At 42.3% G+C, this 27805-nt stretch overlaps 1 protein-coding gene across 1 annotated transcript; it reads right to left on the reverse strand.

Annotated features, from left to right (window-relative positions):
* Nucleotides 1–439: 439 nt before the first annotated feature.
* On the reverse strand, nucleotides 440–18645 carry UBE2N (ubiquitin conjugating enzyme E2 N). Its single transcript, XM_087766112.1, has 4 exons — nucleotides 18495–18645; nucleotides 2065–2311; nucleotides 1737–1877; nucleotides 440–1122 (listed from the first exon to the last, which is right to left on the reverse strand). The coding sequence occupies exons 1-4, from the start codon at nucleotides 18522–18524 to the stop codon at nucleotides 1082–1084; spliced, it is 459 nt and encodes a 152-aa protein (XP_087622238.1). The 5' UTR covers nucleotides 18525–18645; the 3' UTR covers nucleotides 440–1081.
* Between the last annotated feature and the right edge of the window lie 9160 nt (nucleotides 18646–27805).

A 27805-nucleotide genomic window follows, 5' to 3' on the forward strand; every position in this document is an offset into this window, starting at 1 on the left:
AATTAAAGAAGGTAGAAAACTGTGTAGCCTAACATCTGATGACAATCAGCAAAGAGAAGTTATGCAGATACTCATAATTAGCGCTGTCATTTGCTCTCAACCTCCTACTTGATTATGGTTATTTCCATGAGAATGCATATCAATGCATTACTATAATTACAGTTACAATGGTTACATCAGAGACTTGTTTCTAAAAGTCACTCCAAATGCAATTTCATATTGAATTGGCCGGGTAAGGTCACCCACGTAACACAAGCTAATTAAAAAAGTCAGCAAACAGAAGCAAAAAAATCTTGTGAATTCCACCTCTTTACTGTTTAATCTGTCAGACTGGTGAAGACAAATTGTCAATTCTGGTTTCAATCTTTTTTTTTTTTTAAATACGATTGTCACATTAGAGAAATGAAAACACAGCAAAATAAACTGTACAAAGGCAAAGTAGAATAACAAAAAATATTTTACTAAAACATAAGATTTACAGGAGATTTTCCAGACAAGCCATACAAAATGGTCACAAGCTTTTTCTTGGAGGGATTTTTCTACACTTGACAGCAGAATCACAATATTATTAGTGAAGGTGATGGATGTTTAATGTTCCCATTTTTTGTTCAAACAATGAAGCTTGTCCATCTACAGCGTCTAAGTTAGACTGGGCTAGAGGGTATATTCTAAAGTATAACTGGTTAGCTGCTTTTACCAATGCAATTAGCATCACCATAAAAAGGGAGGAGGAGCCCACAAAATTAAAACAAAAAGCCCCACAGCTAACCCTGCCTACCTTCATTCACAGTGCTGATACTTAAACCATGATGGGAAAAATGATTAAAAGCAGAAATGTGCTGCTGCTTTTAAACAATTTCACAACAATCCAGATGATACTTCTAGCCTCTGCTCATGCGGTACAATAGTGTTTAGGACAAGACACAGATTTGCTAATGTGCATTTAATCACCAAAGGACTGAAGATGTCTGGGCTTTTATTCTGTAATGTTTCTAAGACTGTGTCCATTAAATGCAAACAAAAAAGGAAGAGGTCTTGGCAGAACAGGAGAAGTGATGCACACTTGATGTTCAAAGCGCATTTAAATATTATTCATGGCATATAGCCTAGTCCATGCTCTGGCTGTAAAGAAAAAGAAACACATTTAAGAAAAGATATATTTTGCAGGCTTTATTAAAGTCATTTAAAACACTTATTTTTAAAGATCACTTTTATATCGCTGCTGCAAGTATAAAAAAAAACATATCAGTGCTGAGATTTTAAGTGCAATTTTGAACTCCTGTAATACACAAAAGTTGACAGCTGCTGAAGTGGCTCGACTGCAGGGGATCCAAAAGTGAAGAGGCATAATGTAATAATTATTTCAATCCATTACAGCCTGCCACAGAAGCAGGTATGGAAGAGAGGTACTTTCTGAAACTAGATAATCTGTTCCTTTACAGAAAAAGTAGTGGTGTGTACTTTATTTTTCCACGAGTCCAAATTAGACATGCTCGCAATTTAGGAACATGAAAACTCAAGATAAAACAGATCAAGAGAGCGCTTTTCTTCCATCAGGCCTCACAGACTTGAAAATAGACCACCGCAGGCACATTCAGGGTACTTGGACTATGACTGCATGCAGAAATTGTTTCTGCAAGTTGCAGACATAAAACAAGAGGTCAGGATTTATATCCCCCGACCAGTTAGTAATCAGCTACTTCCTAAAGCCAGGAAAAAAAAGTGTAAGACATCACCTGTTTCTATGGCTTGGGCTTCATTGGTCTTCCATTGCTCAGCTACATCATTTGCTAGTGGATCATCTGGATTGGGAGCGCTTAACAAAGCCTGGATTGATAGCAGAACTGTACGAATCTGCAAAGCTGGGGACCATTTATCTGAAGAGACATTTATACCAGTATGAAACATCACACTCATCACAGTCTACAGAAAGAGCAAATTTTCCTCTCCCAGATTAAAAAATAAGCAAGGTATTCTTTAAACAAATGAAATCTCTCTTTAGGGTCAGTCTACAAGTTTCTGTACTTAGTAACGTCAAAAGAAAGAAAACAAGGTAGCACTTACCTTTCAAAATATCTAAACATATTCTTCCCAGCTTGTCTACATTAGGATGATAAATTTTGGTCATGAAACGTACTTTAGGAGCTGCCATTGGATATTCTTCTGGAAGGAATAGTTCAAGTTTAAATGTCCCACCCTCAAAGGGGGAATCCTGTGGACCTGCAATGACCACGTGAAAATAACGTGCGTTGCTTTCATCTGGCTCCGCTTTTATCCCAGGGACTGGCTCTGCCAGCAAGCGCTGGGTTTCCTAGAAGAAAAAGAAGAGGCAACGTAACAACTACAACCCATTTAAAATAAACATGACCTGTACAAACTATTTTAAAAACAACAAATATTCATTATGAGTTGTTTGCCTACATCCACAGAAATTACCATGTTAGACAAATATCTTGAAGTCAAAGAACACCTGCAGAAAGAAGATGAGGATGTGGTAAACTGGTACGCATCTCCTGTCGGATCCCTCAACTGTTGTAATAGCGTGTGCTTCTATAGCTCAAGATAATAGATAATAATTAAGCTGTCCTCAATAAATTTCTTAACTTTTGATTAAACTAGTGCCAAACTTATTTTTCAATATACTTAAAAGCACTTTAAAGAATACCAAAGTAAAAATAGCAAAACCATTTGCCATTGTACCTTAAACAGAAAATCCCATAAGTGAAAAACCAAAAGGGCCAATCGCTCACAGAAAAGTGCTCAAGATTCACTCTAGCAAGAGTGGACTGGTTTATGATGATGAACATTTGTACTGGAATTAGATTCAACTTTGAAGAATTCAAAGTACTATTCTGCTGCAACACTAAAGGTGTTTATAAGGACGTTTTATATATTTATATGTATATATGCATACATAGCGTTGGTGCGAGCCAACATACGACCATGTTTAAAGTCACCCTAACAAACAGTAGGAGACAGGCAAGTTGTTCTGTAAAATTAGGGAAGCCTGGTTTCCCGCAGAGATCTGTATTCTTTGTTGCTCAATTCTTCTGCCCGCAGCACCGATCCTACTACAGACACCACGCTGTGAACACAGCTAAGAGCTGCCCACGTTCTAACCATCCATCCTGCTGATGCGCTGAGCGGACAGAGCGACCGAGTCCCGTACATTTTTCCCTCTCCTCTGCTGTCAGCCGTCGCAAGTCTTACAGGCACCATTCTGCTCCTTCTTAGAGAAAAGAACCCAAGGCCAAAACGGGCAACAGGACACTAGGCAGAGACAAGAAGTCCTGACGAAGCCTCGTTTCCTCAGGTAATTTTAGCCCCATTTCCTGCTTTTCCTCTAGCTTGTTTTTACTAGGTACAGTCAATTTTTTCACCATCTTTCTGTGTTGGCTTTCACAAACAAAAATTATCCCATTTCTACTGAAGAAAAATGGTAGCTTGTAGGTGTAATATTAATTTATTATTCTAGTTCTATAGCATATTTATTCTGCGTGTCTACACTAGCAACGATACAAGCACAAAATAGATTACCTCTACTTGGCTTAATACAATCTTCAAACATAACTGGACTGTTACAATACTGGCATTTTGTAGAAATAAATTCACACAGCATTTAAGCGATATGGCTGTCTTGATGCAGTTAAATAACACCTCACTTTAGCAAAAAATAATCAAATACATGATCTAAAGACATGAAGTCACCGTAATTAATGCCAAAATCCAGTTATTCACCTCAAAATTGTCAATGTCCTACAAATCATAATATCGAAATTATTACTATGTACATACACAAACATAAAAGTAAATCTATCTGGTCTAATTCCGTGTTGTTACCACATATCGCCTACTTATCTGCATAGGCATTAGCAGCTAATGCCACTTCTACACCTTCCTGGGGGGACATCCAACCTTCTTAGTGCTGTCTACACTCACTTCTGCAAGTATATTTTTTTTAAATTATACACATGAATTTATAACATACTCAGAATTTGTGTTCTACAGTAACTCTGTAGAAAAGCAGTTATAACAAATGCTAAAGCTCTAGTTCAGTGGTATGAAAGTCAGTGAGTAAGAAACTATAGATTATCCCTGTAAATGCATAAAACATTCTCCATTTATTTCAGCAAGGTTTCAGTGTAAGTGCTGCCGCAGGTAAATGGGACAATCTGGATTTCCACCTATTAAGGGTCATATACTTCTTACAGTTTGACAGTTTTGGCAGAGGAAACAGTGTCTTATGCCAAATACGAACTAATACAGCAAGCCAACTTGAAATTAAAAAAGAAAGAACTTAACAAAAAGACCCAATTTTTAAACTTCTTCACAGCTGCTACCACCTGGACTTTGCCAGATACACACTAGTAGGCAACTCATGGGTTTGGTTCTTACGGGCATGCTCAAATTTAAGACTTTTTTTTTTTAAATAAGGATAACACATTTTAATAGCTGGGCTGATCTCAGCAGTCCCTAGCCCCCACTCAGTCATTCTGGTCCCCAGGCTGCCTCCCTAGTTACGCCAGTATGCTGACTGTAACCATACTGGGCAGCCAATCCTGGCTTAAAATAACCCAGAATCAGCAGTTCTCTGGCAGCAGCATCAGCACTTCTACCTGCCAGCATAACTGAGGGAGCAATGCCTGGCTGCGAGCGGCACATTCTGCCACTAAAAACCATTTGTCAATAAACAATGAGAGAGCCCGTGTATGAGAAAAATTATTCTTTTAATTGAGGTACTGCATTAGACTGAAGGGGCTATATATACCACTGCTAGCATGTCATCATGTTCAGGTAGCCCTTTATGCCTCTCCATTACGTGGCCACAGTTATCTTGCCATAAAACACCACAGAAAAGGGGAGTGCAAAAAAAAAGCATTTATGCTGCATATAGCTACACTAGTGCTGAGGCTACTCAGGACCCACACAGGCCCCCTGTGGAACATGAATATTAGATGAAAAATGCTTTAAGCAAGCACGCCTCGCTTCCTGCACCGTGCATGGAGCTCCACCGCTATCGGCATAATTGAAGCGGTTTTCAAACAGAGATGAGGAGGAAGACCTGCAAGAAATCTGTGACGGAATCGGTTGACATTCATCTTTCACACCTGCCAGGCTCTGATGCAGCCATCACGCTGCGAGAGCAAGCACCAGGCTAAGCTTCTCTGACACAGACAAAAATGACAGGTCGTGACTCCTGTGAACGTACATCACTACCGTTTTATGCAAAAAGCTGAGAAGCATCTTCAGTTCAGACGAGGCATCTTTTTAAAACCGTATAACACAAACAAGCTTGTTAGACTGTGAAAAACACAAGAAAGACGCGATATATTAAAAGAATTTGAAATGTTTGTACTTAAATACATCAACACCACCTGCTAAATTCTGACAGTAAATAAGGCTTTTGCCCTTCAATTATGAAGAAATTTATAATATCTTCAAATATTTTGGGGGAAACCATGGAAAAGGAACAAAAAGGGAGAAATTAATCAAAAAGTTACGGTCTAAGCGTATAGTAGGCTTAAACATACAAGTAGGTCCAGTTCTAAGGTGATAGCAGGGACTTGACTTCCACATTTTACAGTAAGATGGCCAGTTAAAGACATGCTGATACTAAAATCAATTTGATTTGCCATGAGACTTGGATAAATAAGTCATATTTGAGAGAAAGAATTGTCACTATACAGGGCAACACTATGCACCAGATCAGGAAACTGAACTGCTTAAAGATTTTTTTTTTCCTAAGTGTATATTACCAAAAAAAAAAAAAAAACCAACAACAACAAACATCAAACCAAACACAAAAACAAACAAACAGAAAACCAAACCACCCCGCAAGTCACCCACAAGAGACTCAGGAGATGTGGATTCAGTCTACAAACAAGGAAATGTTTAATTACATGTTGATCTTAGTTTGTTATTTTATACTACTTTCCCCAGAGGATGGTTACCCAATTAAAAACAGTCTTTCAAACATGTTAAAATAAATAAATAAATCACTTCTAATTAAACTTTTCACTTCCCACCTTTTTTAACTAATCAGGAAGATCAAGCACATGCAATACTTCACTTTCCAGTATCTTCTTAGGCAAAAATCTTTCTAACAGGTTTTTAGCTGAGGAAGTAGGGTTTGTGCAATCTGTTCCTTTCTCCCCAAAACCGCCTTTGTCCAATTTCAACTTCTCTGTACATTTTGTAAAGCTGTCAGTGGCTAAGACAGAAACCAAGCTCAGTGCTACTGAAGAGAAAGACATAAAGAACTCTGATATTACATGCTGTTTGGCCAGTTTATTCCAACCAAGTATGTACTATTCTTGCCTCGCGAAAAATCCTGCCAGTAAGGATAAAAAGAGCTGGGACACCCAAATATTAATATGCTGAAGAGGAAAAAGCACAAATTCACCAGGTTCTGCTGCTCACAATAAATGTTTTTACAGTAGAGCAGTTAATTTTGTCTTCATGGGAATACAAGTTTCCATCAAAGAGGCGTTCCAGAGCAGCACTTTATAGTGTTTCTTATTTGCTCTCTGTTAGCATATTGAAGTAAGTTTCACAGAAGAGATTTCAGGACACGTTTTGAGCTCTAAAGCACTTAATGAAGTATCCCATGCTGCCATAGGCAGTTATTTCTATTTGTCATACTCTGCAATGTTTTTAGATTGACCTCTCTTCTCACTCCTGCTTTTACTCCACTTTTTCCAGTTCCAAGTTAATGTCATAACTTCCATTGACTAAAGAAAATTAACAAACCCAAAATGCAGATACATGCCAGTCAGTACCTTAAAAACAAAACAAAAAAAAAAACCTACACACAAAATCAGAACTGGCTACGCTCCCCCCCCCCTTCATCTTTCTTATTTTTAATTAAGTGGTTAAAAAACATAGAAGTGTTGAAGGTGTTTTGACAAGCACAAGCAAAGCTTTTCTTATTAACGCAGGTGGCCTGAAGTAGAGTGACAGATGATAGGGATGGGACAGATGGTGTAGCTGACATTCTGCATAGCTATTCTTCTATGAAGACATTAAATTGAAAACTAATTGTACCCAAGGGGGGAGAAACCCTCAACCTGTGAGGACAAGATGCCTCAGGAAGAGAGCGCGCTGTGATCTTTAGAAGAGACCAACAGAGCAGGAGGTGGGGGTGAGAGGTTTTTTGGGTTGCCAAGAGTGAGAGAAGCCACGCAAACACAAGAGATCAATTTGCAGGGGGTTATGTTTCATTCTTTGAGCTTTTGCTCGGTTATCCTGCTTTCAGTGGAAGGAAAGAAAAGTTACTGAAAAACAGACACAACCACCAGGATTCTCCTGGTTCATACACCCAGAACAAGACAGGGCCCTTCTTTAAGAAAGTAAACTGAACAACCCAGAAGATGCTTCCATACAGACATGCACGAAAATCAATTGTTAGAGCACATGCAGATATGAACAAGCATACAAAGAAGGAATCCATTAGAAATATACTATTCTAATCACTTCCAGTCTTGCAGAAGTGTTTGTAAAAGCCTCAAGCTGCCAAGACCTCAGTCAACCAAAAAAAGATTTCTGTATGCTACATTTTCGGAAACAAAAAGCTACTTCAGAAGTCTTACTTGCTATCAACAGACTAAGACAGGATCAGACAGTGGCATATTGGCAAATAACTACAATGAGAACACTCATGTATGCACGTATTGGGGGGGGGGGGCGGGGACGACACACAACCAAACATTATTTCTTACAGAGCAGAGCCACTGCAGCTGAACAGAAACCTCTAAAGCTTCACCTGTCTGACACAGACCACTCCAGTAGTGAAAGAAGAAATCGTTGCATGGGATTAGACAATTTTTAAAGCTTCTTTGAAAGGAGTACTATATTCTTTGCTTGGAAAAATAATTGCAATTCCATTCCCTGTGCTATGGCAGTAGTTAATCACCACAAATTTCACACTGCCTGCCAAGGGATGGGGCTAAAAAAGTTAAGAACAAATCAATATCTAGCACCTACAAAATACAGGAACTTTAAGGCGACTGTATGAAGGCCATTAGAATTTAAGAAAGAAGCTTGCTTGCAGAGTCAGCACAAACTAGCTCAAAGAAGAAATCCAAGCTTCATGTCTTCAGCCAAATTTGCTTTGCTTAGTAATTCAGCTGTCTGCATGTTCAGTTTCCTGATGCCCGAGTTTTCTTATTTCATATGCAATATTACTGCTATACAGTTACCTTCAATAAGTAGAAAATTCTGCATATTAGTCCACAAGTTAAATACAGTAGTCTTTACTGAGATGTTACAATTGAAGGAACACACTTTTTGACAGAATTAACATGGTCTTCTGCTCTACACAATCCTTTAATACCAACTGTGAAACCACCTGGTGAAATTCATAAAATCCTTTAGAACAAAGGGAGCTTAGAGAAATCCCAACACCTTACAAAGCCTGAACATTTTAAGCTGATAAATGAGCAGCCACTGGGGAAAGGAAGAAAAAAGCTGTGCTGCCTTTCCACTTCAGCCTATTATGCACCTTCACTTTTGCCTGTGCAGCTCTCCCTCAACCTCGTGGTGAAACATAGCATGTAGCCCACCTGGAAGTAAAAAAGAAAAAAAAAAAAAATCATGCAAGAGAGAAGAGTCCCTGATGCAGTTCACCACATGTCCACGCAAACAGCTGTGCCAACAAGAAGGAGGGTGCAAACACATGCTGTCAGAAGGATGGGAGAACAGACTGCTCCTTTTGGTTAAAGGGCTGGTTTAAAGAGTTGAGACTACAGCATTAATCACAGCGAGATATGAACATAACAGATTACTATTCTCTAACCAACCTAAAAAGGAAATGCAGAGGCTACCTCCTCATTCCGAAGGAAGAAGCTTAACTACCAACAGGGCTAATTTCAGTAACAGATGGTAAACTGCTAAATTAAAGTCTTCATCCATCTATAACAGCCTTAAACACCAAAGAGTCTGTATATCTTCTTACTCATTATAAACAGTTATCTAGCAACCTTTTATAGTGTTGAGACTACAGAAAAGCATCCTTATGACTAGCAGCTTTATGCTAGGACCTTAAAAAGAGACAGATAACATCATTAAGACTTTCAGAGGTCAACGTAGCTGTGATAAAATTATTCTGAAACTTCAAAACAGAAAACAGTAATAAGGCCTCTTACACAAAGAGAAAACATTGCAGGTCTTAGAGCTGTTAAATATTTAAAATGGCACAATACCACATCTTTATGCAAAGATGCATTCTCAGGGGAATGATTCTTTCCTTGTATTTTCAGCAGCACATTTACTAGCTCAATTCTCTATGCAGTAGTCACGTAATTTACTTTCAGCATCACGTACTAAGATGGAGGTTATAACCCTACAACTTTGTCAGGCCAAGGCAAAGTACAAGCCCTCTCCAATCTACTTCAGACAGTGAAAAAAATGTAGGCAATATCCACCTTTACCCGTAAGGTCAACTAACCCTAGGTGGCTTTATTCTGAACAGATCAGGGAAGACAGAGGATGGATGGGTATCTTTGTCCTAGTAAGACTTAATCTGCAACAGGAATTACAGCTCACCTCCCAGTGCCTATTGCTGCCCCCTTGCCAGAAATCACCATCCTGCACATCTACTGAGAAAGGAAACCCTGTCAGCATTCCCAATTCAACTAAAGAAAAGTGAGCTGAGGTCTCTTAACTAGATCTGTAACCCAAAAAATGTTGACTGACAGCATATAAACTCTGCTGCCATCTAGCAGAGGACAGCAACTTCCAACAGAAACTGATGAACAGCTGGCACTGGCTGTGGGTAAAAACATCTTCCACCACTATGAACGAATGAAACCTGCACATCTCTTGGTACGTGTCTTCCATAAGTGCTACAAGCAAGGGTCTCCAAACAGCTGGCTACAAAACAAACTTCTTTGGTAGCCTTGGCCATTTATAAAAGGTACAATAGGATGCAACACTGCGAATAGTGCCAAGATGGCCTAAAAGAAAGTTACTGGTAAAATGAAAGAGGCATCCAGATTGAAAGAAATACACACCAACTTGCCTCGCTTCTTTGGGACATAAAAGTTGTATTTGGTATGGTCTAATTTAACTGCATAACCATCTAGGCATATGTACAGGGTGTAGGTGTCGAGGTATTGGCAGCAGGGGGTCTGTAGGGGTGAACTCTGTGGGAAGAGGCCAGGGGCTGCACCATGCCAGATGCAGCCAGCTCCACCAAACCTCTCACAGGGCACAGCTGAGCCCATCAGCCAAGCCGGCAGCACATCTGAGAAAATGTATTTAAGAAAGGATAGAAAACATCACACAGAGAAAAGGGGGGGGGGAGGGGGGAAGTGTAAGCAAAACTAGGGTGAACACCAAGGTTAGAGACGGAGGGTGAGGAGGTGCTCCAGAGATTCCATGTAGTCCACGGAGGACCAGAGTGGAGCAGACATCCACGCTGCAGCCCATGGAGAGGACCACGCTGGAGCATGGGAAAAGCGTGAGGAGGAGGGACCAGCAGAGAAAAGGTGTTATGGACTGACCACAAACCCTCATTCCCCATCCCCCTGCAACCATCAGGGACAGGGAAAGTAGGAGTTGGGCTTGAAGGACTGAAGTTGAGTGTGGCAAAAGGGGGGCAAAGGTGGTGTTTTAATTTTGTCTCTGTTTCTCATCATCCAACTCTATTTTACTTGGCAATAAATTAATTTTCCCCAAGTGGAGCCTGTTTTGCCTGTGATGGTAATCGGTAAGTGATCTCCCTGTCTTTGTCTTGACCCATGAGCTTTTCAATCTTATTTTCTCCCCCTGCCTTGTTGAGGTGGGGAGAATGAGAGAGCGACTGCATGGGCATCTAGCAGCTGGCCAAAGTCAACCCACTACAGCATAAATCACAAGGTAACTTTTAATCTGAAATGTGTTTGAACTGTTGTATCCAGAAACACTTTTAGAGAGGATGTGGTAGACAGTTTCAGACTCCGCAGATGATATTACAAATTATAGAGTTTTTCAAAAAGAGATGACAGACTTAAAATTAAAGCCACCAGCTCCATTTGCTGCTACGGTTGAAATGATAACACTTATCACTTGGAGGGTACCACACATACCAATTTATGTGGGAGAAGATGTGATGAGGAAAAAAAGAGATATCTTTCAGTTTAACTGATTGCTCACCAGTCTCTTCAATATTTGCTTCCTAGGGGAGATCAGACATTTGCTGCCAAGTCCTCCAGGAAGATTTCTAAAGCAGATGAAAAGTCACTACATCAACAGCAAAAAGCAAAGAGATTTAAAAAAAAAAAAAGTTACACCTAAGTTCCACTCTCAATGACTAAAAATTAGTGCAAGTCCTTTATCTCATTCTTCATTGGCTTCAGCTGTTGAGTTTACAATTGAGTCAAACTGCTTTTCTCCCCACCATTTCAGCCTGGTTCTCAGTCCTTCTTGATGAACTCCACTCACACCTGTAACTACTTCCACCTCTTCCTTTCCTCGCAAAATGCAACAGTTTGCCCAAATGGGAAGCCCTAACTTCTCAGCAGCAGTGCTAATTTGTACAGTCACCATCCCATGCACCCCTTCATCAGCCCAAGCATTTACAAAGTCAAATAATAAATGAGATCACAGAACTGATTTGGCTTAAGAAATAACCTTTACTGCAGAGTTCTGAGCCAAATCAGTCCCTCAGTCCAAGTTTACCGCAGTGGCACACAAACTCTTGTGCCGGCACAGCCCAGGTGAAATCTGTTTATACAGTAAGGCAACTCAACATGAACCGCAGGCTGATCACCTTGAGAACTTCAGGTTAGTCTAACTTAACTAGGTGGCAACTTTTCCACCTCGTGCTGGCTCTCTGCAAAAACCACAGTACACCACCAACTTTAGCATTTCAATTCAGACTACATACAGCATACATTTGTTTCATACTTTTATTCTGATGGCAGGAAACCATTGCCAGCTACCAGTGCCATTATCTTCCAACTACATCTAATAGTTTGGATTCGTTTTGGGGTATGAAACCTAAACTAAAGGTTTTAGCTGCACTGGGTGAAACTTAAAGCAGCATATTGGCACACCGACAAGTTATAATCACTTGCCAAATGGCAATTCTTTCCTGTTCTGTCAGAGTGGGATAAGGGGGGAAGACCACACTGATCTCCTTCAGCAGGGACTGATAAGTTGCACACAAGAAGGTAAACCACATGCATGTTTTTGCTTTGATTTTTGAGAGGGAGGCAGTAGGACAAAGTGAAACATATCAGTCAAAACTGTCTTCTACATATAGGGATAAAGCTGCATCAGAAAACCACAAAGATTTGATTCAAAAACTTTTTGTAACAGTACATCACATTTTGGCACAAATTCTTCCAGGGTCTATCAATTCATTAGCTACAATTATGTAAAGAACTGGCTATAACCAGCATTACTGAAAATAAACTGGTTACCTAAGCAGATATCATATTGTCAGAGAGATTTCAGAATGTTTATATTAAAATTATATCACTGTAAAACAACTACATTGGAGAAAGTCTTCTGAAAATAATGTCTGCCTTTTAGGAAAAAAAGAATTAGCAATAAAGCCCATTAAACTGTAAAGCAAAGGTCAAACATCATAAATAGAAGCCTGCACTTGTGGTTTCCAGTAGCTGGCCTCCACATGAATTCTTCTCTTCCTTGCCATATAATCCCCGGCTGTCAGCATCCCACATGCCTCCGCTTCCTAGGCTCATTACTGGGCTAACGTCTCTGTACGCTAATGCTTCACGACCCTGTGGGTTCCTAGGCCCCATCACCAGCCCCAACTGTATCTACCCCCCAAAAAATAAAAAGCAAGAAAATGTTCCGAGTGTCAACATGCCAAAGGCATCAGCTGTAAAAAAGAAAGAATAGAACAGCAGAACAGTAGATTTAGAAAACATTAACTAGTACTCAATCTATGGACAATTGTCCAGCAACTTGAAACTACATTTCTGCTAAGCAAGCACCGTGAACTCTGAATTGCTCACCGTCTTCTCTCATGCACTTCTAGTTCTCCAGTTCCCATCCCCACACTAACAGCTTTAACCACTGCAAAGTCACTTACAGTGAGATGAAGACAAATGTACTCCAGGTAACAGCATCTTCCCAGAAAAAAAAAAATCCAGAATCTACCCATTCTTGGAAGACCACCTTGTTGCCAAATAACAGTAACATGGAGAGGGGCATTTTTAAGGTCAGCATCACTCTCCCCTGAGAATTACCTCATTCTCAAATTTTCCATAGCAGATTACAGGATTTTGGGACTCTGAAGCTGAGATCCTATGCAAATTCTAGAGGATTATCTATGTACTAGCACAGATCAAGCTTTTCATGGTGCATCTCCAGCTATAGTAAAGTGATGCATAACTAAAGTCACTAAGCTAATAGTGTAAACCATTCCTGTGGTTATACTGATGGAGCACATTTGCATTAGAGCCTTGCATTAACATAGAGTGCAGAGTCAACTATCAAAGTGTGGTTAAAGCAAACAATAATTCATACAGAGCTTCTGTCCAAATGCCATCCATTGCAAAATTTGCCACTTGCTTCTCCCTATTAACCCACCAGTCACATGCAACGATGAAAATGTGTTTTTGCTTTACATAAAAAAAAAATATTGATGATACACTGAAAGCCACATAAACATAACAGACAAGTACAGTATAAAACAACCATGTGCAAAGCAATAAAAAACCATTAGCATCAGTACTTAAAAAGCTTGGCATACTATGGATTTGTACCTCAAAGTTGCTCAAGTACTCTACAAGAAGGCGGTCCAAACAAGATTTTTGCCTCTAGTTGGATTATTTGCTGTTTTTTCCCCTCAGTTCTTATATTCTCTAGTGTCTACTGAATGCTTCATTAATGAAAAGGCTGTGGAAAGTTATCAGTGTCCTCTAAGATCTTTCATTACGACTCGATGCTTTCCTTTTAAAACTGGCACCTTGGTCTAACTTGAAAGCTTTCTTATTCTCTGGGCCTGAGCCTCCTTCTCAGCCTCCCTCCCACACCTCCACAAAAGATCTGTCCTGCCAAACTTCAGGCTTCCAATACCTGCCTGTACACCCCTCCCACTACCACAGCCAGCCTATGCTAGTCACCTGGCAAGAAGACTCAAAGAGGGTTGCAAAGTAGCGTACATATTATCTTCCTACCTTCCTATGTTTGTTGGGGGGCAGGAGAAGGTGGTTTTAAGAACAATACAAGAAAACCCTCTGAAAATTCCTGAAATTTTCACCCTTCTGTCAAATTTCACATTATCCACAAGATTCAAACAGCATACAAGGGGCAAAAAGACATTACAAAGACCAAATACACAGTTTCTCTGACAAATGCCAAGGAACAGCACTGTCCAGAAGTAATGTTTTCTATGCCTAACCACCAAATGCAAAATACTATGAAAAGGTATTAATTTTACCTCCAGTCTTTTTGACTTAAATTTTTTATACAGGAAATTAAAAAATGGTCAGAAATGTCAGAGAAATCAAAAAGTAATGGCAACTTAAATTTTCATGTGGAGACAGATGTCCATGCGCCAGAAGCCCATAGCTTCCAAGACGAAGTGAGAAACTTCAAGCTGGCTGCCAGTAATACTGTTTAAGAACTTCTAGAAAGTTTCAGAAGTTGCAGACTAAATATCTGATTTATATTTTAAAAAACATATAAAGCTGATTATACTGACCTCTAATACAGAACGCTGTAGATGCCTATCACCACATACACCATGAGAACCTCCATAAAAACTCCCAGAAATCTTACAATTTGAGGTAGCATTTTATAACTCAGCAGTCCAAATGTTACCCAGACTCTCAAAAAATACTGCAAGCAGGAGCTCACTGGCAGCAATGTGGAAATAGCTTCTCATGGTAAACAGCAAGGAAGGAATATCTCAGACGACACCATGCTACCATGCAGGGGAGGAAATCAAAGCCTCAGTAATTTAACACTGAAAAATTCATTAATAAAAAAAATTTGGAGGAGTCTCAGATACTGCTTCAGATGGTTTATTTCATGATATGAGCAGCTGCAGTGATTGTAATAGAAGTGCTACTAACAACTGGCTACACAGTTAACACACAGACTTGAACATCAAATTATGAATGATGAAATCACTGCAGCAGTGAAAACAGCAGAAAAAACATTTTAAAAGATGACACAAGACAGCATTGCCTATCCCATTCAGATATACCGACTGCACTTGACACAGCAATGAGGTGGTTTGAATGTCAGCCAAAAAAAAAAAAAATCAGATGAAATTCAACTCCTTACTTGACTGGAGCTACGTGACTTTGCAACACTGGAGAGAATTGGTGTCATAAGTAATTGAAAGTAAAAATCACTGGTGTTATTTATTATGTATATTGCAAAGTCTCCCTTTTTAATACTGTGCAGTAGGAAAAAAGTTTACAGAATCAAAACCACAAATCTACGTAAATGTGCCATACCACACCTCTATTAATGTAAGATAAAATAAATTTTCTTGTCAAGGTGATTCTCAGAGGACCCTTGGTTTTGGACTATTGAAAAAAATAAAAATACCTCTTCTCTATTCACAAGATAGAAGGTTTTCCAATTCTGATTATATCTTTAAAGATTCAAAACTGTATCATCATTTTCTACTCACCATTTGTGGTGTGCTAACACTAAGTCATAACTCTAGCGCAAGTCATCCCTTGAGCTTACAGATCATTCCCCCCACACACTTGTTTAAAGTCTGTGTTTCTAAGTAATCTGAGGACAGCAAACCAGGAGTAATTCTGTATCTTCTGTAACAACTGCTTTGCAACATCTATACTGTCACCTTTTAATTGAATTTGCGGAAAGTATTGGAAATATAAATAGAGCACTCTGCTGAGACAAGGAAAGCTGCTGCTCTCCTACTGGGCTCGATGACAGCCTACACATAGCAAAGAAGCAGGCTGAGGAGCACAGGGCTGCTAGTCAACCTGAGAGCCAGGCCATCTGCCAGCAGTCGGTCAAGACGAGGAACGCCAACTGCATTTCGAACAGTTAGCTAGATTCTGTACTTCATTACAGTCCAAATATGCACTCCTATCCCCAATCAGCCATCGATGGTCTCCCTCAGAGGACAATACAAAGGGTGCATGTGGATCAAAGGGTGAAGGTCTTTCCCTAACAGTAACCTAAGCCATTTATTTATCATCAAATTTATTACTGTGCATAAAGAAAATCAGATCTTCTTGTTATTGGAGTTACTTCACCTTTCTACAGCTCTTCCCTTTCCTCTCTCTCTCTCTATTTCATTTCCTTTCCTGATCTTTCAAATTCTCACTAGCAGCAGAGTCCACACCCTCCCCTCCCTCTCAGGCAACCAGCAATAGGAAATTTAACATCAAGACTGGCAGGATAGAAAAGGTCAAAACAGTTCTCACTTGAGACTCCTGAAGACTCAAGCAGCCATATTTCTAGGTCTGCACCTCTGCAGCTGTGATATTTCAAAATATGACTTTGCACATTTTTAAGGCTGCACTAACTAGTCAGATTCAAGTCCTGGACCGTAGGCACATCTGGTAACCTAATGCATGCACAGCACAGGAGCTAAAGAATTGGTCATCTAACACAACCAATCCAAGATTTAAAAGCTTTAGACTGGCTGCAGGCAACTTATAATGCATACATGGAAACACGCAACCCACCATACACACCACCCTGCAACAGATAATAACCCCAAAAACTCCTAAGGGAGATCCTCCAGAGGAAATCTGGAGTTTCTAGGTCTCGCTTCTACTGCCCTCCACCTCCCCTCCCCAGGAGAGGAAGAAACATTCCCATGCCATCAGGCATCTTTGAAGCGAGTTGTGCGAATTGCTCCAGGTTTTTTCTAAAAAAGCATGAAAAGACCCAAAAGCACCAAGAAGGAAATTTATGCACCAGCTTACAAGTGGGTACGCTTCTGGGTTGTATTCAGAATTGTCAAGAGCTATGAAAAAAATTTAACACGGACACCAGCCTCATGACTGAGCTCCTACCACAACTCTGATGAATACCAGTTCCACTGTACTCTGGATCACTGTTCTCTCTCACACCTGAAATATATTCAGCTTTGCATGCTGCGCACTAAGGCACTGGATGAGCGTCAAACTCATTCTGTAAGATTTGTCTTTTTTATTTTTACTGCTTACAATTCTGAGCAGTAATCATAGTTTAGCCTGTTTCACACAAGATAAATGCTCCTCCAGCCTTATTTTTACCTCATCTTACCTTATCAGATAGCTTGACTTTTCAGAGAAAATCCAGTTTTATTTTTTCATCCACTATTTAACATAACCTACACTCACGTGTTTTACAATGGTTGCCAACATCGCATGCTCAATCAAGAATGCTTCACAGCGTTATAAATTATTTGTGACATTCATTCACTTCAGCAAGTAACGAGGGTGCTGTTATTTCCTATGAGGGCTAACGAACTACTGGAATCACTTAGTAACTTTTGCAAACGGAGTGATCATCAATTCGAAGGCTTCAGTTTACATCACTGCAAATCAAGTGGGAGACAGCAGCCCAGCACAAACATCCACGCTAGCTACACGACCAAGCTATCTTTCAAGAGCGTGCAATGCAGCTCCCTGCATCTCTATTAGGTGACTTCAAATCATTCAAGCCTTAACCTTAAATTGCACTTGGAGGGCCAGCTGAAAGTACCCCAAAGTTGAGAGCCCTTACAAAGCTTGGTAAACGAAAGTTGAAGCAAGACACTGAACCGCCAGCACGAACACATTAACACCGTAAGGGCCGACGGCCCCGAGCGCACGTAGCAGTAACCAGGCTGGCCTAGTGCCGGTACGGCTGCCCCCGACGTACAGCTCCAGCCCAGGTTTAACTGCTCGCTGCGTTTTGTCCCTTCTGGCACCGGAGGAGGAGGAACCCGAGCACCGCGCCGCCGCTGCGCTCGCCCAGCCCAAACACGGCGGGAGCTGCGCCGGGGAGCCGGGCCCAGGCCGGGCGCCGCGCTGCCACCGCCGGCGGGAGGGGGTGGGAGGGGGGCGCCCGCTCCCTTTCAAGCGCCGGGCCCCGGAAAGGGCGCGCAGGCACCCGACGGACGGCAGCACCACAGGCCGCGAGGCGCCGCCGCCACCGCCCGGGCGGTTACCGTGAGAGGCGCGGGCCCGCTCCCGCCCCCCGCCCCCGGCCCGCCAGCAGGGCCCAGCCGCTCCCGACCGCCCGCGCACGCCGCCGCCGAGCCCGGGAGACCCCACGGGCGGCCGCGGGAAGCGGTGGGGCGGCCAGGCCCGGCGCGGCCCCTCGCCCCCCACTCCCTCTCGCGGCGGCCGGGCCCGGCGACGGGTCGCCCCCTGCCCGGCAGGGGAAGGAGGAGGCCTGGGAGCGGCCCTGCCCCCGCGCGGCCCAGCTCCCGGGCACCGGAAGCGGCGCCCGGCCCGGCCCGGCCCTGCCCTGCCCGCGGAGCGGGACACGGCGGGGCGGGACGGGACCTGGCCCGGTCCGGCCCGGCCGCCCCTCGAGCCCCCCGCGGGGCGCGGCGCGGCGGGCGGTGGTACCTTGATGATCCTGCGGGGCAGCCCGGCCATCTTGTCTCGTCGGGGTGCAGGCTCGCGGGCTCGCCTCCGCTCGGGGTTCGCGCGCGCAGCCGGAAGTAGCCCGCTCCGCGCTTCCGGTGGCGCCGCCCTCAGCGCGGAACGCCGGGCAATGTAGGCCGCTCGCCGGCAGTCCTGCCGCGGGCCGCTCCGGGGGCACGGCGGCCCCCTCGGCTGAAAGGGGATCCCCGGGCTGTCCGGGGGCACGGGCGCGGCGGGCGGGGGCGCTGTGAGGCGGCAGGGGGGTCGGGGCGTGCCGCCGCCCGCACCGCCCGCTGCCTGAGGCCGCGCCGGCCCGGTGGCGGGACGGGCCCGCCGCACACGAGCATCCTAGGACGCTACTGCAGCTGCACAGTAACAGTAACGCCTGGCACCGTGCATCGCTGTTGATGGGAAATAAAAGCACAGAAAGAGGAAGCGATTTGCCGTAGGTTACCGAGCAGGCCAGCAGCAGAGCCAGCAATGGGGCCCTGCGTACATATGATTCCCTGTCAAGTGTTTTCTCCTGGTTTAAAAACGGAACTTCTAGATGATCCACGTAAGTTCTGTATGCTCTGGTAGAATGGAAAGTTCTCTGACACTGGCAAATCTGGACTGTGTAATTGCTGAAGCACTCCTGTCATAGATACTGCAAACATGTTCTATATCCTAAAATTTAAGCATTTACATACATTATTACACAATGGTTACAATAACCTGAAGTGCGCGTCAGAAGAGAGGTGCGCTTCCTTCTTTCACCCTCCCTACAATACTTCCCAAAAACGTACCCAGTTTTCCTTCTCTATCCTCCTCACTAAGCCATTGGCGCTACAGAAGGCAACAAACAAGTACAGAGTTCTTCTACACTATTTGATATCCCCAGCTGCTGAAGGCACCAGTAATTCCAAACTTGATGTCAATTCATGAGAGCCCATAATCTCTGTGAACTCTTGTGTACGTCCTCAGGCCCTGAAGCACTCAATTCTCCTCCTGACTTTCTGGATGTAACTCTGAAGTCAGTCAAATCAACAATGAAGTGACACACACCAGAAGAGCACTAAAACACATTTGCAGAATTGGGGCTTAAAGCATGCATCAATAACGCCTCCTCATTCTGCAGTGGAGACGGATGAGTTCATTTGCATACATTAGTGTGTGAAATGCCCATGTTTAGATGTGATCCTTCAACAAAATTTGGTCTTGCTAGTTACACACAGAACTATTCTTTAATCGTGGATTTTTCATTTTACCTAATTATTACAACCTGTTGCTACTACTAAACAAGACCGAGTAGATACTTTTCTATATTCAGCACCTTCACAGTACTTACCATCTAACCCAAAAAGGCGAAATGCCAATCTCTAGAAAGAAATGTTGTAAGGTGGAGAAAAACCCTTCTAAGATAACGTGTTTATCAGCTGCACATCAGCCTGGTTTTTTCCTAGCTTCACAGATATTGAAGTATCTATAGCACATCTGGTGCCTTAGAATAAACAATTATAATCTGGGCTGCTAGAGCTCTCCTAAGGATGCACAGTGTCTCATTGTTTGATTCTGGTGGCAGCAGTCCCAGTGATTTACTAGTTGGTCGGTTTTGGGTTGGTTTTTTTTTTTTCAGATAGGTCAGATCACACACAGGGATGTGAAAGCTCTTCCAAATGACTATAGCGCAGCTTCCCACCCCTCTGCAGGAACAAATAGCCTAAATGAAAAGTACAGTATTCAAGATGTTCTTTGCGTGGGCAAATGTAAACCTCAGGCCTGGGCTCATACGGGGGGTTTAGAACCCATGTGGTACTAAAATTGCTCTCGAGCAATCCTTGTTCGATTGGAAGAATTTTGAGGCTGTATTTAGTGCCCGTTTCTAGAACTCAGATCTTCACAAATGAAGGCTTACCTTGCAGTAAATTTTACAAAATGTAAATACAGTAATGCCTTCTCAAATCGTTTGTCACTTGGGAGAGCAGTGAGGTTGGTGTAAATGCAGTAACAATACCTAATGACGACCACAATGCAGTGCTGACCTGCGTATAAATAACTGCTTACCACCGAGCAGGATGCAGATGGGGTACAGAATCTTATTGGTTTTGAGGAATGGGATTACAGTGAACTTCGCTAAGGGAGTCAGGAGAAAAAAAATCAGGACAGAAGGTTAGTGAAAAGAGGAAATTAGCATTCATATAATCTTGAAACTTTGTGAATAACTGAAATAACTAAATAACTGAAAATATTTGAAATCATGTTGCTATGACACCCAGTAATAACTAGGAGCCTTCATTTTGAGTTAGCAGGTATACTGACATATGTAGAAGGAATGCAAATATTTAGGTTATTTTTAAAATTGTTCTCTCCATGTTGTGTAAATTTCATATAGTACAATAGGCAGTTTAGGGACCAAGACCAGAAATTACCCCAAGACCCTAAATCAAATGATCCCTTTTCACCCTTCTGTCCTGTGCTAGTAACCCTTGTATGCGCTTGCCAGCATCAAACAAATATGAAGATACAGCTGGAGAGGTGAAGCAATTCCTCATGAAAGATAGCAATTCCTTGTGAATTTTATGAAAGTAGGAAGACAAAAGAAAAAAAAAAAATGTTCCTGGTAATCCCACTAGGAGAAAGACTCCATGACTCCAACACTTTATTAGACATCAAAGAATCTTCACTGGGCTATATCCTCACGACCAAAGTAATTGGAAACCAATGTACTTTGTTACACTGCTTGCAGAATTACTTCTTTTTCTTTGTTTCTGCCTTCTCCTATTCTTTTTTTTTTTTTATTATCTTTTACCCTTCTCCCAGAATACTGACCATTAAAGGACTGGCATAAGTGGCAGAAAACATGGGCCAAAAGATGCTTTTAGGCTCAATGTGAGTAAAATGCCACTCAGTTTCTTGAAAGTGCTGGAACTTCTGGTCTGTGAACCTTGCCCTATGTCTGCGAGATGCAACAACAGAGTGAAGCATAGTTGGCTCAAACAAATGCTCGTGAATGTTGCATTCAGTGTCCCCTTTCAAGTGTTGTAGACCAGGAATCTTGCTTCAGTCTGAAATCGCAGAAAGTCAATCTGGCAAGTTACTATGTTTTGATAGTTCTTCAACAAGTGGCCTGCCACATCCTGGGAAAGTTGCAGTTTTCATGACACCTCTCTTTCTGGCTCCTCTTAGGAAGAGGCTTTTGAAGTCCACTTGCTCAGGAGATGGCAGTGAACAAAAACATTATTTTCCGTTGTCATATCTACAAAGATTTAGGTTGTTCCCCTAAGTTATTCTAGCTCCTACAAGGACTGCTGCAGAGATCCCTGAGTATCCATATAGGTGCTGGAAAAGCCATCCAAACCGGCTACTCCAGAATACTGGCTTTAGACTTTCCTTCTTTGCGCTCCTTCTGTACCAAGGGATACCTTCCAGGAGAAGCTATAGTAAAAATTGTCCTTCTTTTATAGCATTCTCAAATTCCCATAGGAGGCAACTTAATCCTCTGAATCAGAGACATGTCAGTGCCAGGGGAGCTTTGTCTCCTCAAACTAGCCACACCTCGTAGAGGTTCTTGCATCTTCCAGGTGCTTTCCCACCCCAATGACCTTCCGGTGCCACCCCTGTCCTTCAGGATTTTCCACTCAGCCATTATTGCCACTGTAACTGGGTTCTGGACTGCAGCCTGCACCGCTCTGTGTGCCTATCCTCCATTTGGCATGTCTCTTGGAAGACATCCTTGGAGAAGCACCACGGGTGATCCAGCCCAGCATGCTTCCGCTTTCCGCTTCCCTGGGTAGAACAGTACTTCAGCACTCCTACTCTGAAGTTCAAGGTTGTTGCTTCTTCTCTGCCAGATTATTTATTTTGAGCAGTATGGCACAGGGATTCTTTATCCATACAGTTTTTCAAAGCCACATATACCATTAAACATATGACAATACCATTAAACATATAACAATGCCATTAAAACCATAAAAAAAAAATTTCTTGGAGGGCACGGGAGGGGGGACAGGAAGCAGAAAAGGAGAGAAGAAAAGGTAGATCTGAAAAGCGAGATTTCCACAGCACTACATGTGTAGTTTGTCAAAATTTGCAGAGCGTTTCAGCAATCTTTTTTTTTTTTTTTTTTGTAAGATAAAGGTTTGATGGAAAAAAAATTCTGCTTTCATCCTGAGTACTGTAATTAATGAAGTCATGCATCCTCATTTAGACAGCTGTCTTCCCTGACTCAACCTGGTATTTTTCTTTTGCTAGGTTGAAAGATAAAGATGCTATGTGTTTGGCAGTCATTTAGATTGATATTTTGGTTTAAATTAAATTGAGATGTTTTTCATTAGACTATTGCCTGGAGTTCCGTCTGATGCTCTCTTAGCACTGGCGATTGCTAGCTGTTTCCTCCCTTAATATCCTGAAATAAACCTTGCACCTCAGGCAGGATGTGAGGAAATCTGGGAATATTATATGCCTGTATTTTGTCAGATGTATGCTGATAAACAGTTCAAGGATATCAGACACAACTCTGGATGGTTGTATGGGCCTTAGATCAGTGAAGTCTTTGTCAGATGCTATTTTGACTCCACAGCTTTGTGTCAGGCTTCTGAGTGCACAAATAGACATTATTTTCTGTGACAGCCTCAACGGGGGCCTCTACCCTCACCCTCTGACAGGCCTGGGTGTTCATTTTTTCCTGAGCTACACCTCAGCTGTGCTTACCTGAGTGTCAGGGGCTCCTGGACCATCCTCGGACCTGGCCTGTTACTGTGTCATGCCATCGATAGGACCTGCTGCAGTAACCACCCCGCTTGGCTCACCTGCCTCTGGCACAGCGGGGCTGTGCCCCGTTGGCGGGGTCACTGCTCGGCTCGCCTTGGGGTGCCCTCAACTCCTGGCTCACCTGCCCTGAGGGAGCAGTGCCACCCTTGATGCTCCCTGATGCTTTGCTTCCGAGTTCAGAGCACCTAAAAATGCAGGTTGATTTTAGAAAAGTGATCTTATGCTACAGTCGCTGCTGGTTGGCTTTTATAAAGCAACATTTATTTGCATTTCAGAGGAAATTTAGGTTCAGTGTTCAGTAAGACTGGTATCACTTGCAGTCCCCATTTAAATCAGATTTCATACCTACAGCCCAGCTCCACCCAGGCCTGCCTCCACAGTGGTTATTTAGGGTGTAGTTTCACGTCAGGGTTATGCCACTTTGTATTTGCATTGCTGCTAAAGAGGGCTCCTGCCCTCCTCCTCTGCCACACACCGCTGCTCCCTCAGCTCACATCGTGACCTCGCGGAAGACGAGCTGATCAAAAGCGTGAACAGTTCCTGGGTGAGCAGTGAGCTGATGCGAACCACAGGCAGTCACGCAGCTGTGTAGGTGTGGCACAAGAACAGGAACCCACACCTGAGGGCGTGAGAAGGGAACCATCTATAGTTCACTGCATTAGGGGTAGTGCAGAACCACATATTTGAGGTCAAGTTATACCAGACAGCTGAGTCAATCTGTCAAAAAGAGGACTTCTTTCTTCCCCTTCCCATCTCACGCCTTCTACCCTCCTTCCTCACGCACAGCATTTCCCCCACCGTTCACTCCTGGGGCTTGTCAGATTCTGCTGAGCTGATTCAGTGCACTAACTTGGCAGAAAAACAGCCATTTAGTCTGGTCCTCTGCTGGACTGGTGAATTGATTTGGCTTACAGAGGGGTCTAGCAAGCACCAGAGACAACAAAAGGTAACACAAGCGGGAGTGAAATTGCCCCTTGTAGCATCCACGAGTTATTGACCCAACTTTGGGTGCCCCTTATCCTTTTGGAGAAGCTGCAGGCAACACTGAAGCTCCTGCTCCCTTTCCCTGCGCTCTGCCCTATATTCCTGATCCCCTCCTTCCATTGGTACGTACCTATTGGGGTAGGGGCTTTTTTTTTTGGCTGAGTTACCTTTCTGACCAGCTCACTGAAGCATCAGAGCTGGCACAAGAAAAGCAGTAGGAAGCAGAGTGAGATGTGGCAGATGTAGGATTACCCCTTCCTACAGCAGTGACCTGTTCTGTTGGCTGAGCCAATCTTGTCCCACCGCACCGATGTGAAGGCCAGGATGGAGAGCACGATCCTCCTCCTCCCACAAATCCACAGCCATCACACATCATCACTGGGATTACAGCGGTTCTGAGAACGAAGTTAGGCAACCATCTTATTCACCAACAAAGTACTCAATAATGTCACTGTAGGCAGAGGAGGTAAACAAATAACTGCAATTATGCAATTAATACTCCCAGAACAATTCAACACAGCTGCTGACCATCTTCCGATGACAGCTTTTGCTGTCATCAAGTTACTCACTGAGTGGGTGCATCCAGGCCAGCTGAGCCTGTGGCTGACTAATCTTACTTCCTCCTCCTACCCCTCTCTGCAATCTTATAAAAGTCTTACTGCAATTACAACTCTATTTCAACCCCCTGATTCTTTATTTTGCATAAAAGCATTTTTGTATTTTTGTCAAGTATTGTAGAAAGTCAGTTCAACAGCAAAAAACAGACGGATGTATGTACACACACAGAATGAATTCTCACAGTAATATCTAGATTTTATATTAAAAATGTTCTTCAGTAAATCCCAGAGTATTGCACAAGAGTTGTTATGATCCCTATGTACCAATGGGGAAACTGAGGCCCAGAAGTGCAGTGTTTTTCACTTAGCTCTAATTGTAAGAGTCACTGGACAATTTCTGAATGATCTGAACTGGTAGTAGTGGGCTAAACTGTACTGAGAGAAGGAAAAACCCCACCAGTTATATGTTTTACCAACTTAAGACATCAGAACGGGATGCTGTGAGTAGGAGCCTTCGCTGTAGCAAATAACTTGATTTTTTTCCATGAAGTGCCTGCTTGAATACAGGTATAATATTGCTTACTTGAACTACAGTAATCGACAGGAACACAAATTATTTAGGCTGCATATGGCCACTGCAGGCGCTGTAGTTTTTTCATCTGTTATTTACAGTTGCAGCTTGACTCCTTACCAGTAACTGGATGGACAGATGACAGGATGGCATGAGATCTACTAAAGAATGAAGATAGCCTACTGACATAAGTGTTGGTGTTTACTCTGGGTGTTTACAGATTAACTTAAAACATAGAACTCTGTCTGGCTACAGCATAACTTGAGAAGATTTGAGAATTAAAACCATAACTAAACTACAATGTCTCATTAGAAATTTGTATCCCAAATTTATAGAATAACCTTACAGAGATTAAGATCTATTATTTCAGGTGTGAAGGTTTGTCCATCTCCGTTGCGAAGAAACCATCTTTGCAATAAAACAAATCTATCCATTCACAAATTCCGTTCCACTTCTAGAAATGATTGTATAGTACCTTTTCTACTCCAGATTTAATGGAAACAAAGGAAACCAAATGTTTGTTCCTGGAAGACTTTGAAACATTGGTTTCTATGAAAAAGTAAATATTTATTATATTCATTTTGCTAATGAGCAGCCTGAATGAATTTACTAAGAAACAATTTCCTAAATATGCCGCTGCAGCAAAAGAGCTAGAACAGCCAAGTCCCGATTTTCCATTTCCCACAAGGAGAGGGGGGGTTGCAACTGCTTAAACAAAACCCACGCCAATCCAGATGCCAGCTCTGATTTATAAATTTGTTCTTCTAAAACAGAGCCAACCAACATAGTCCTGCCTTCATTAGTACACAGCATTTGTTGCCTAACAGTAGGGCAACTGTTTTATCAGTTAGAATATTTCCTGGAGAAGTTTGTAAGTGACTGACTGAGTAAGAACAGATGATGATTTTTCTTCAGCAAGAGAGCAACCTAGAAACAAAACTTTCCAGGTTTTCAAAGACATGAAGTCCCAGAGGTCTGCAGCTCATCACCATCCGTGCCTCCACAGTATCCCCGCAGTTAATGGAAAGAACAACCTCCTTTCTGTTGAGCCAATACGGAGCGAGCAACTCTCCTCTCCGCTGTCTACAACCTGCTGAAGCAAGCAAGGCCGTTGGCAGTTATTAATAACCCCATCTCCAGACATGCTGGAGAAGTGTGTAGTCATGCTTCTGAGCTGTCCTTAAGCAATTCCCCTCTCCCTACCAGAAAGTTGTAATCCGTCAGAACATGCTTCTAAGAATAGACTCGCAGAACATTATGTGTCAGGGAGGGGGTAGACCTCATCTACTGTCTCCTAAAAAATCCCTTTATAGAAACCGTCTAAAAATAGCCTGGAAACTTAACAGGGAATGTGGTTTAGTTTTTAAAAAATAAAAATAAAGTTCTGCAGTACCTTCAGTTGCAACCTTTTAGAAGCAGGATGTAAGTTACAAGATTTGCCATTACAGTGACGTGTTAAAAGCACACGTTTCCAGAACAAGATCATCACAGAAATACCCACAGGTTACCTCTAATTTAAAACTGATTATGCAACAAGGGTATAAAACCAGGGAATCTGAAAAAAAATTTAGTGAAGGCTGTTTTGTGAATCAAGATTCCAGAGGGCTGTCAAGTGTTCCCAATGAGTTCCTAACAAGGTACAGAAGATTGCTAACAATTTCTGATGAACCTTACAAGCGATATTGGATTGCAGTGATGTGAAAGAGAGGACTAACGATGTGGTAGCACTAGGCGGCAGATACCTGTAATCCTCCCGGTGGCTGTTCTCCTGTCTGGAATCAGAAATTCAGCCCAGAGAACCACATAGCATTTGTGATGTGGAAAAAAAATACAATAATTGAAAACAAACAGTACAGACTAGCATGTGCTGCAACATTTATTAAAAAAAACCCTTCAAATTCAAGATCGTTTGCTGTTCTTTGCAATCTAGTTGATGAATTAGCTCCCTAGCTGTTACTAACTGAATACCACCAGCCTATAAAATCCCACCGTTAGAACGCTTGTTGGTCACGTTGATCAGTAACATCAGAAACTCTACTTTTTCAAATGTGTGTCTGAGAAGAGAGAGCACACATACCTGTGAGTGCGTGTCTGTATGCAGTCCTCAGAAAATACATATGGCACTGAAGAGTAAAAAAATTGTCTTGATAAAAGCAAATCAATTGATATAGGAAGCAGTAATGTAGGAGAACCACAGAAGGCTTATATTGCAATGATGACTAATATACCCAAGCATATCAAGATCTAGTATTTTTTATGGAGAGGGCAATTTTCTAAGGGGCTAGTGAGGAGTTTATAAAAATTAATTTTTTTAACAGATGCTGCTCAATATAGAGAAGATAAAAAAAAAAAAGTGTCTTACACTGGAGAAAGCAGCAGATGCAATTTGCAGTGGTCTCCAGCTGTGAAGGGAGGTAATTTCAAGGTTTCCA

Source organism: Nipponia nippon, unplaced genomic scaffold (genome assembly GCF_047370975.1).
Source record: "Nipponia nippon isolate SJK-2023a ecotype South Korea unplaced genomic scaffold, ASM4737097v1 scaffold_3, whole genome shotgun sequence".
Taxonomy (NCBI): Eukaryota; Metazoa; Chordata; class Aves; order Pelecaniformes; family Threskiornithidae; genus Nipponia; species Nipponia nippon.

Coding starts and splice junctions, on each gene's coding strand:
- UBE2N (XM_087766112.1), bottom strand. CDS start 18,524: ATGGCCGGGCTGCCCCGCAGGATCATCAAG. Junction 1,878..2,064: donor ATGTTTAGATATTTTGAAAG/GTAAGTGCTACC, acceptor ATGTCTCTTCAG/ATAAATGGTCCCCAGCTTTG. Junction 1,123..1,736: donor AGCCCAAGCCATAGAAACAG/GTGATGTCTTAC, acceptor TTTTCTTTACAG/CCAGAGCATGGACTAGGCTA.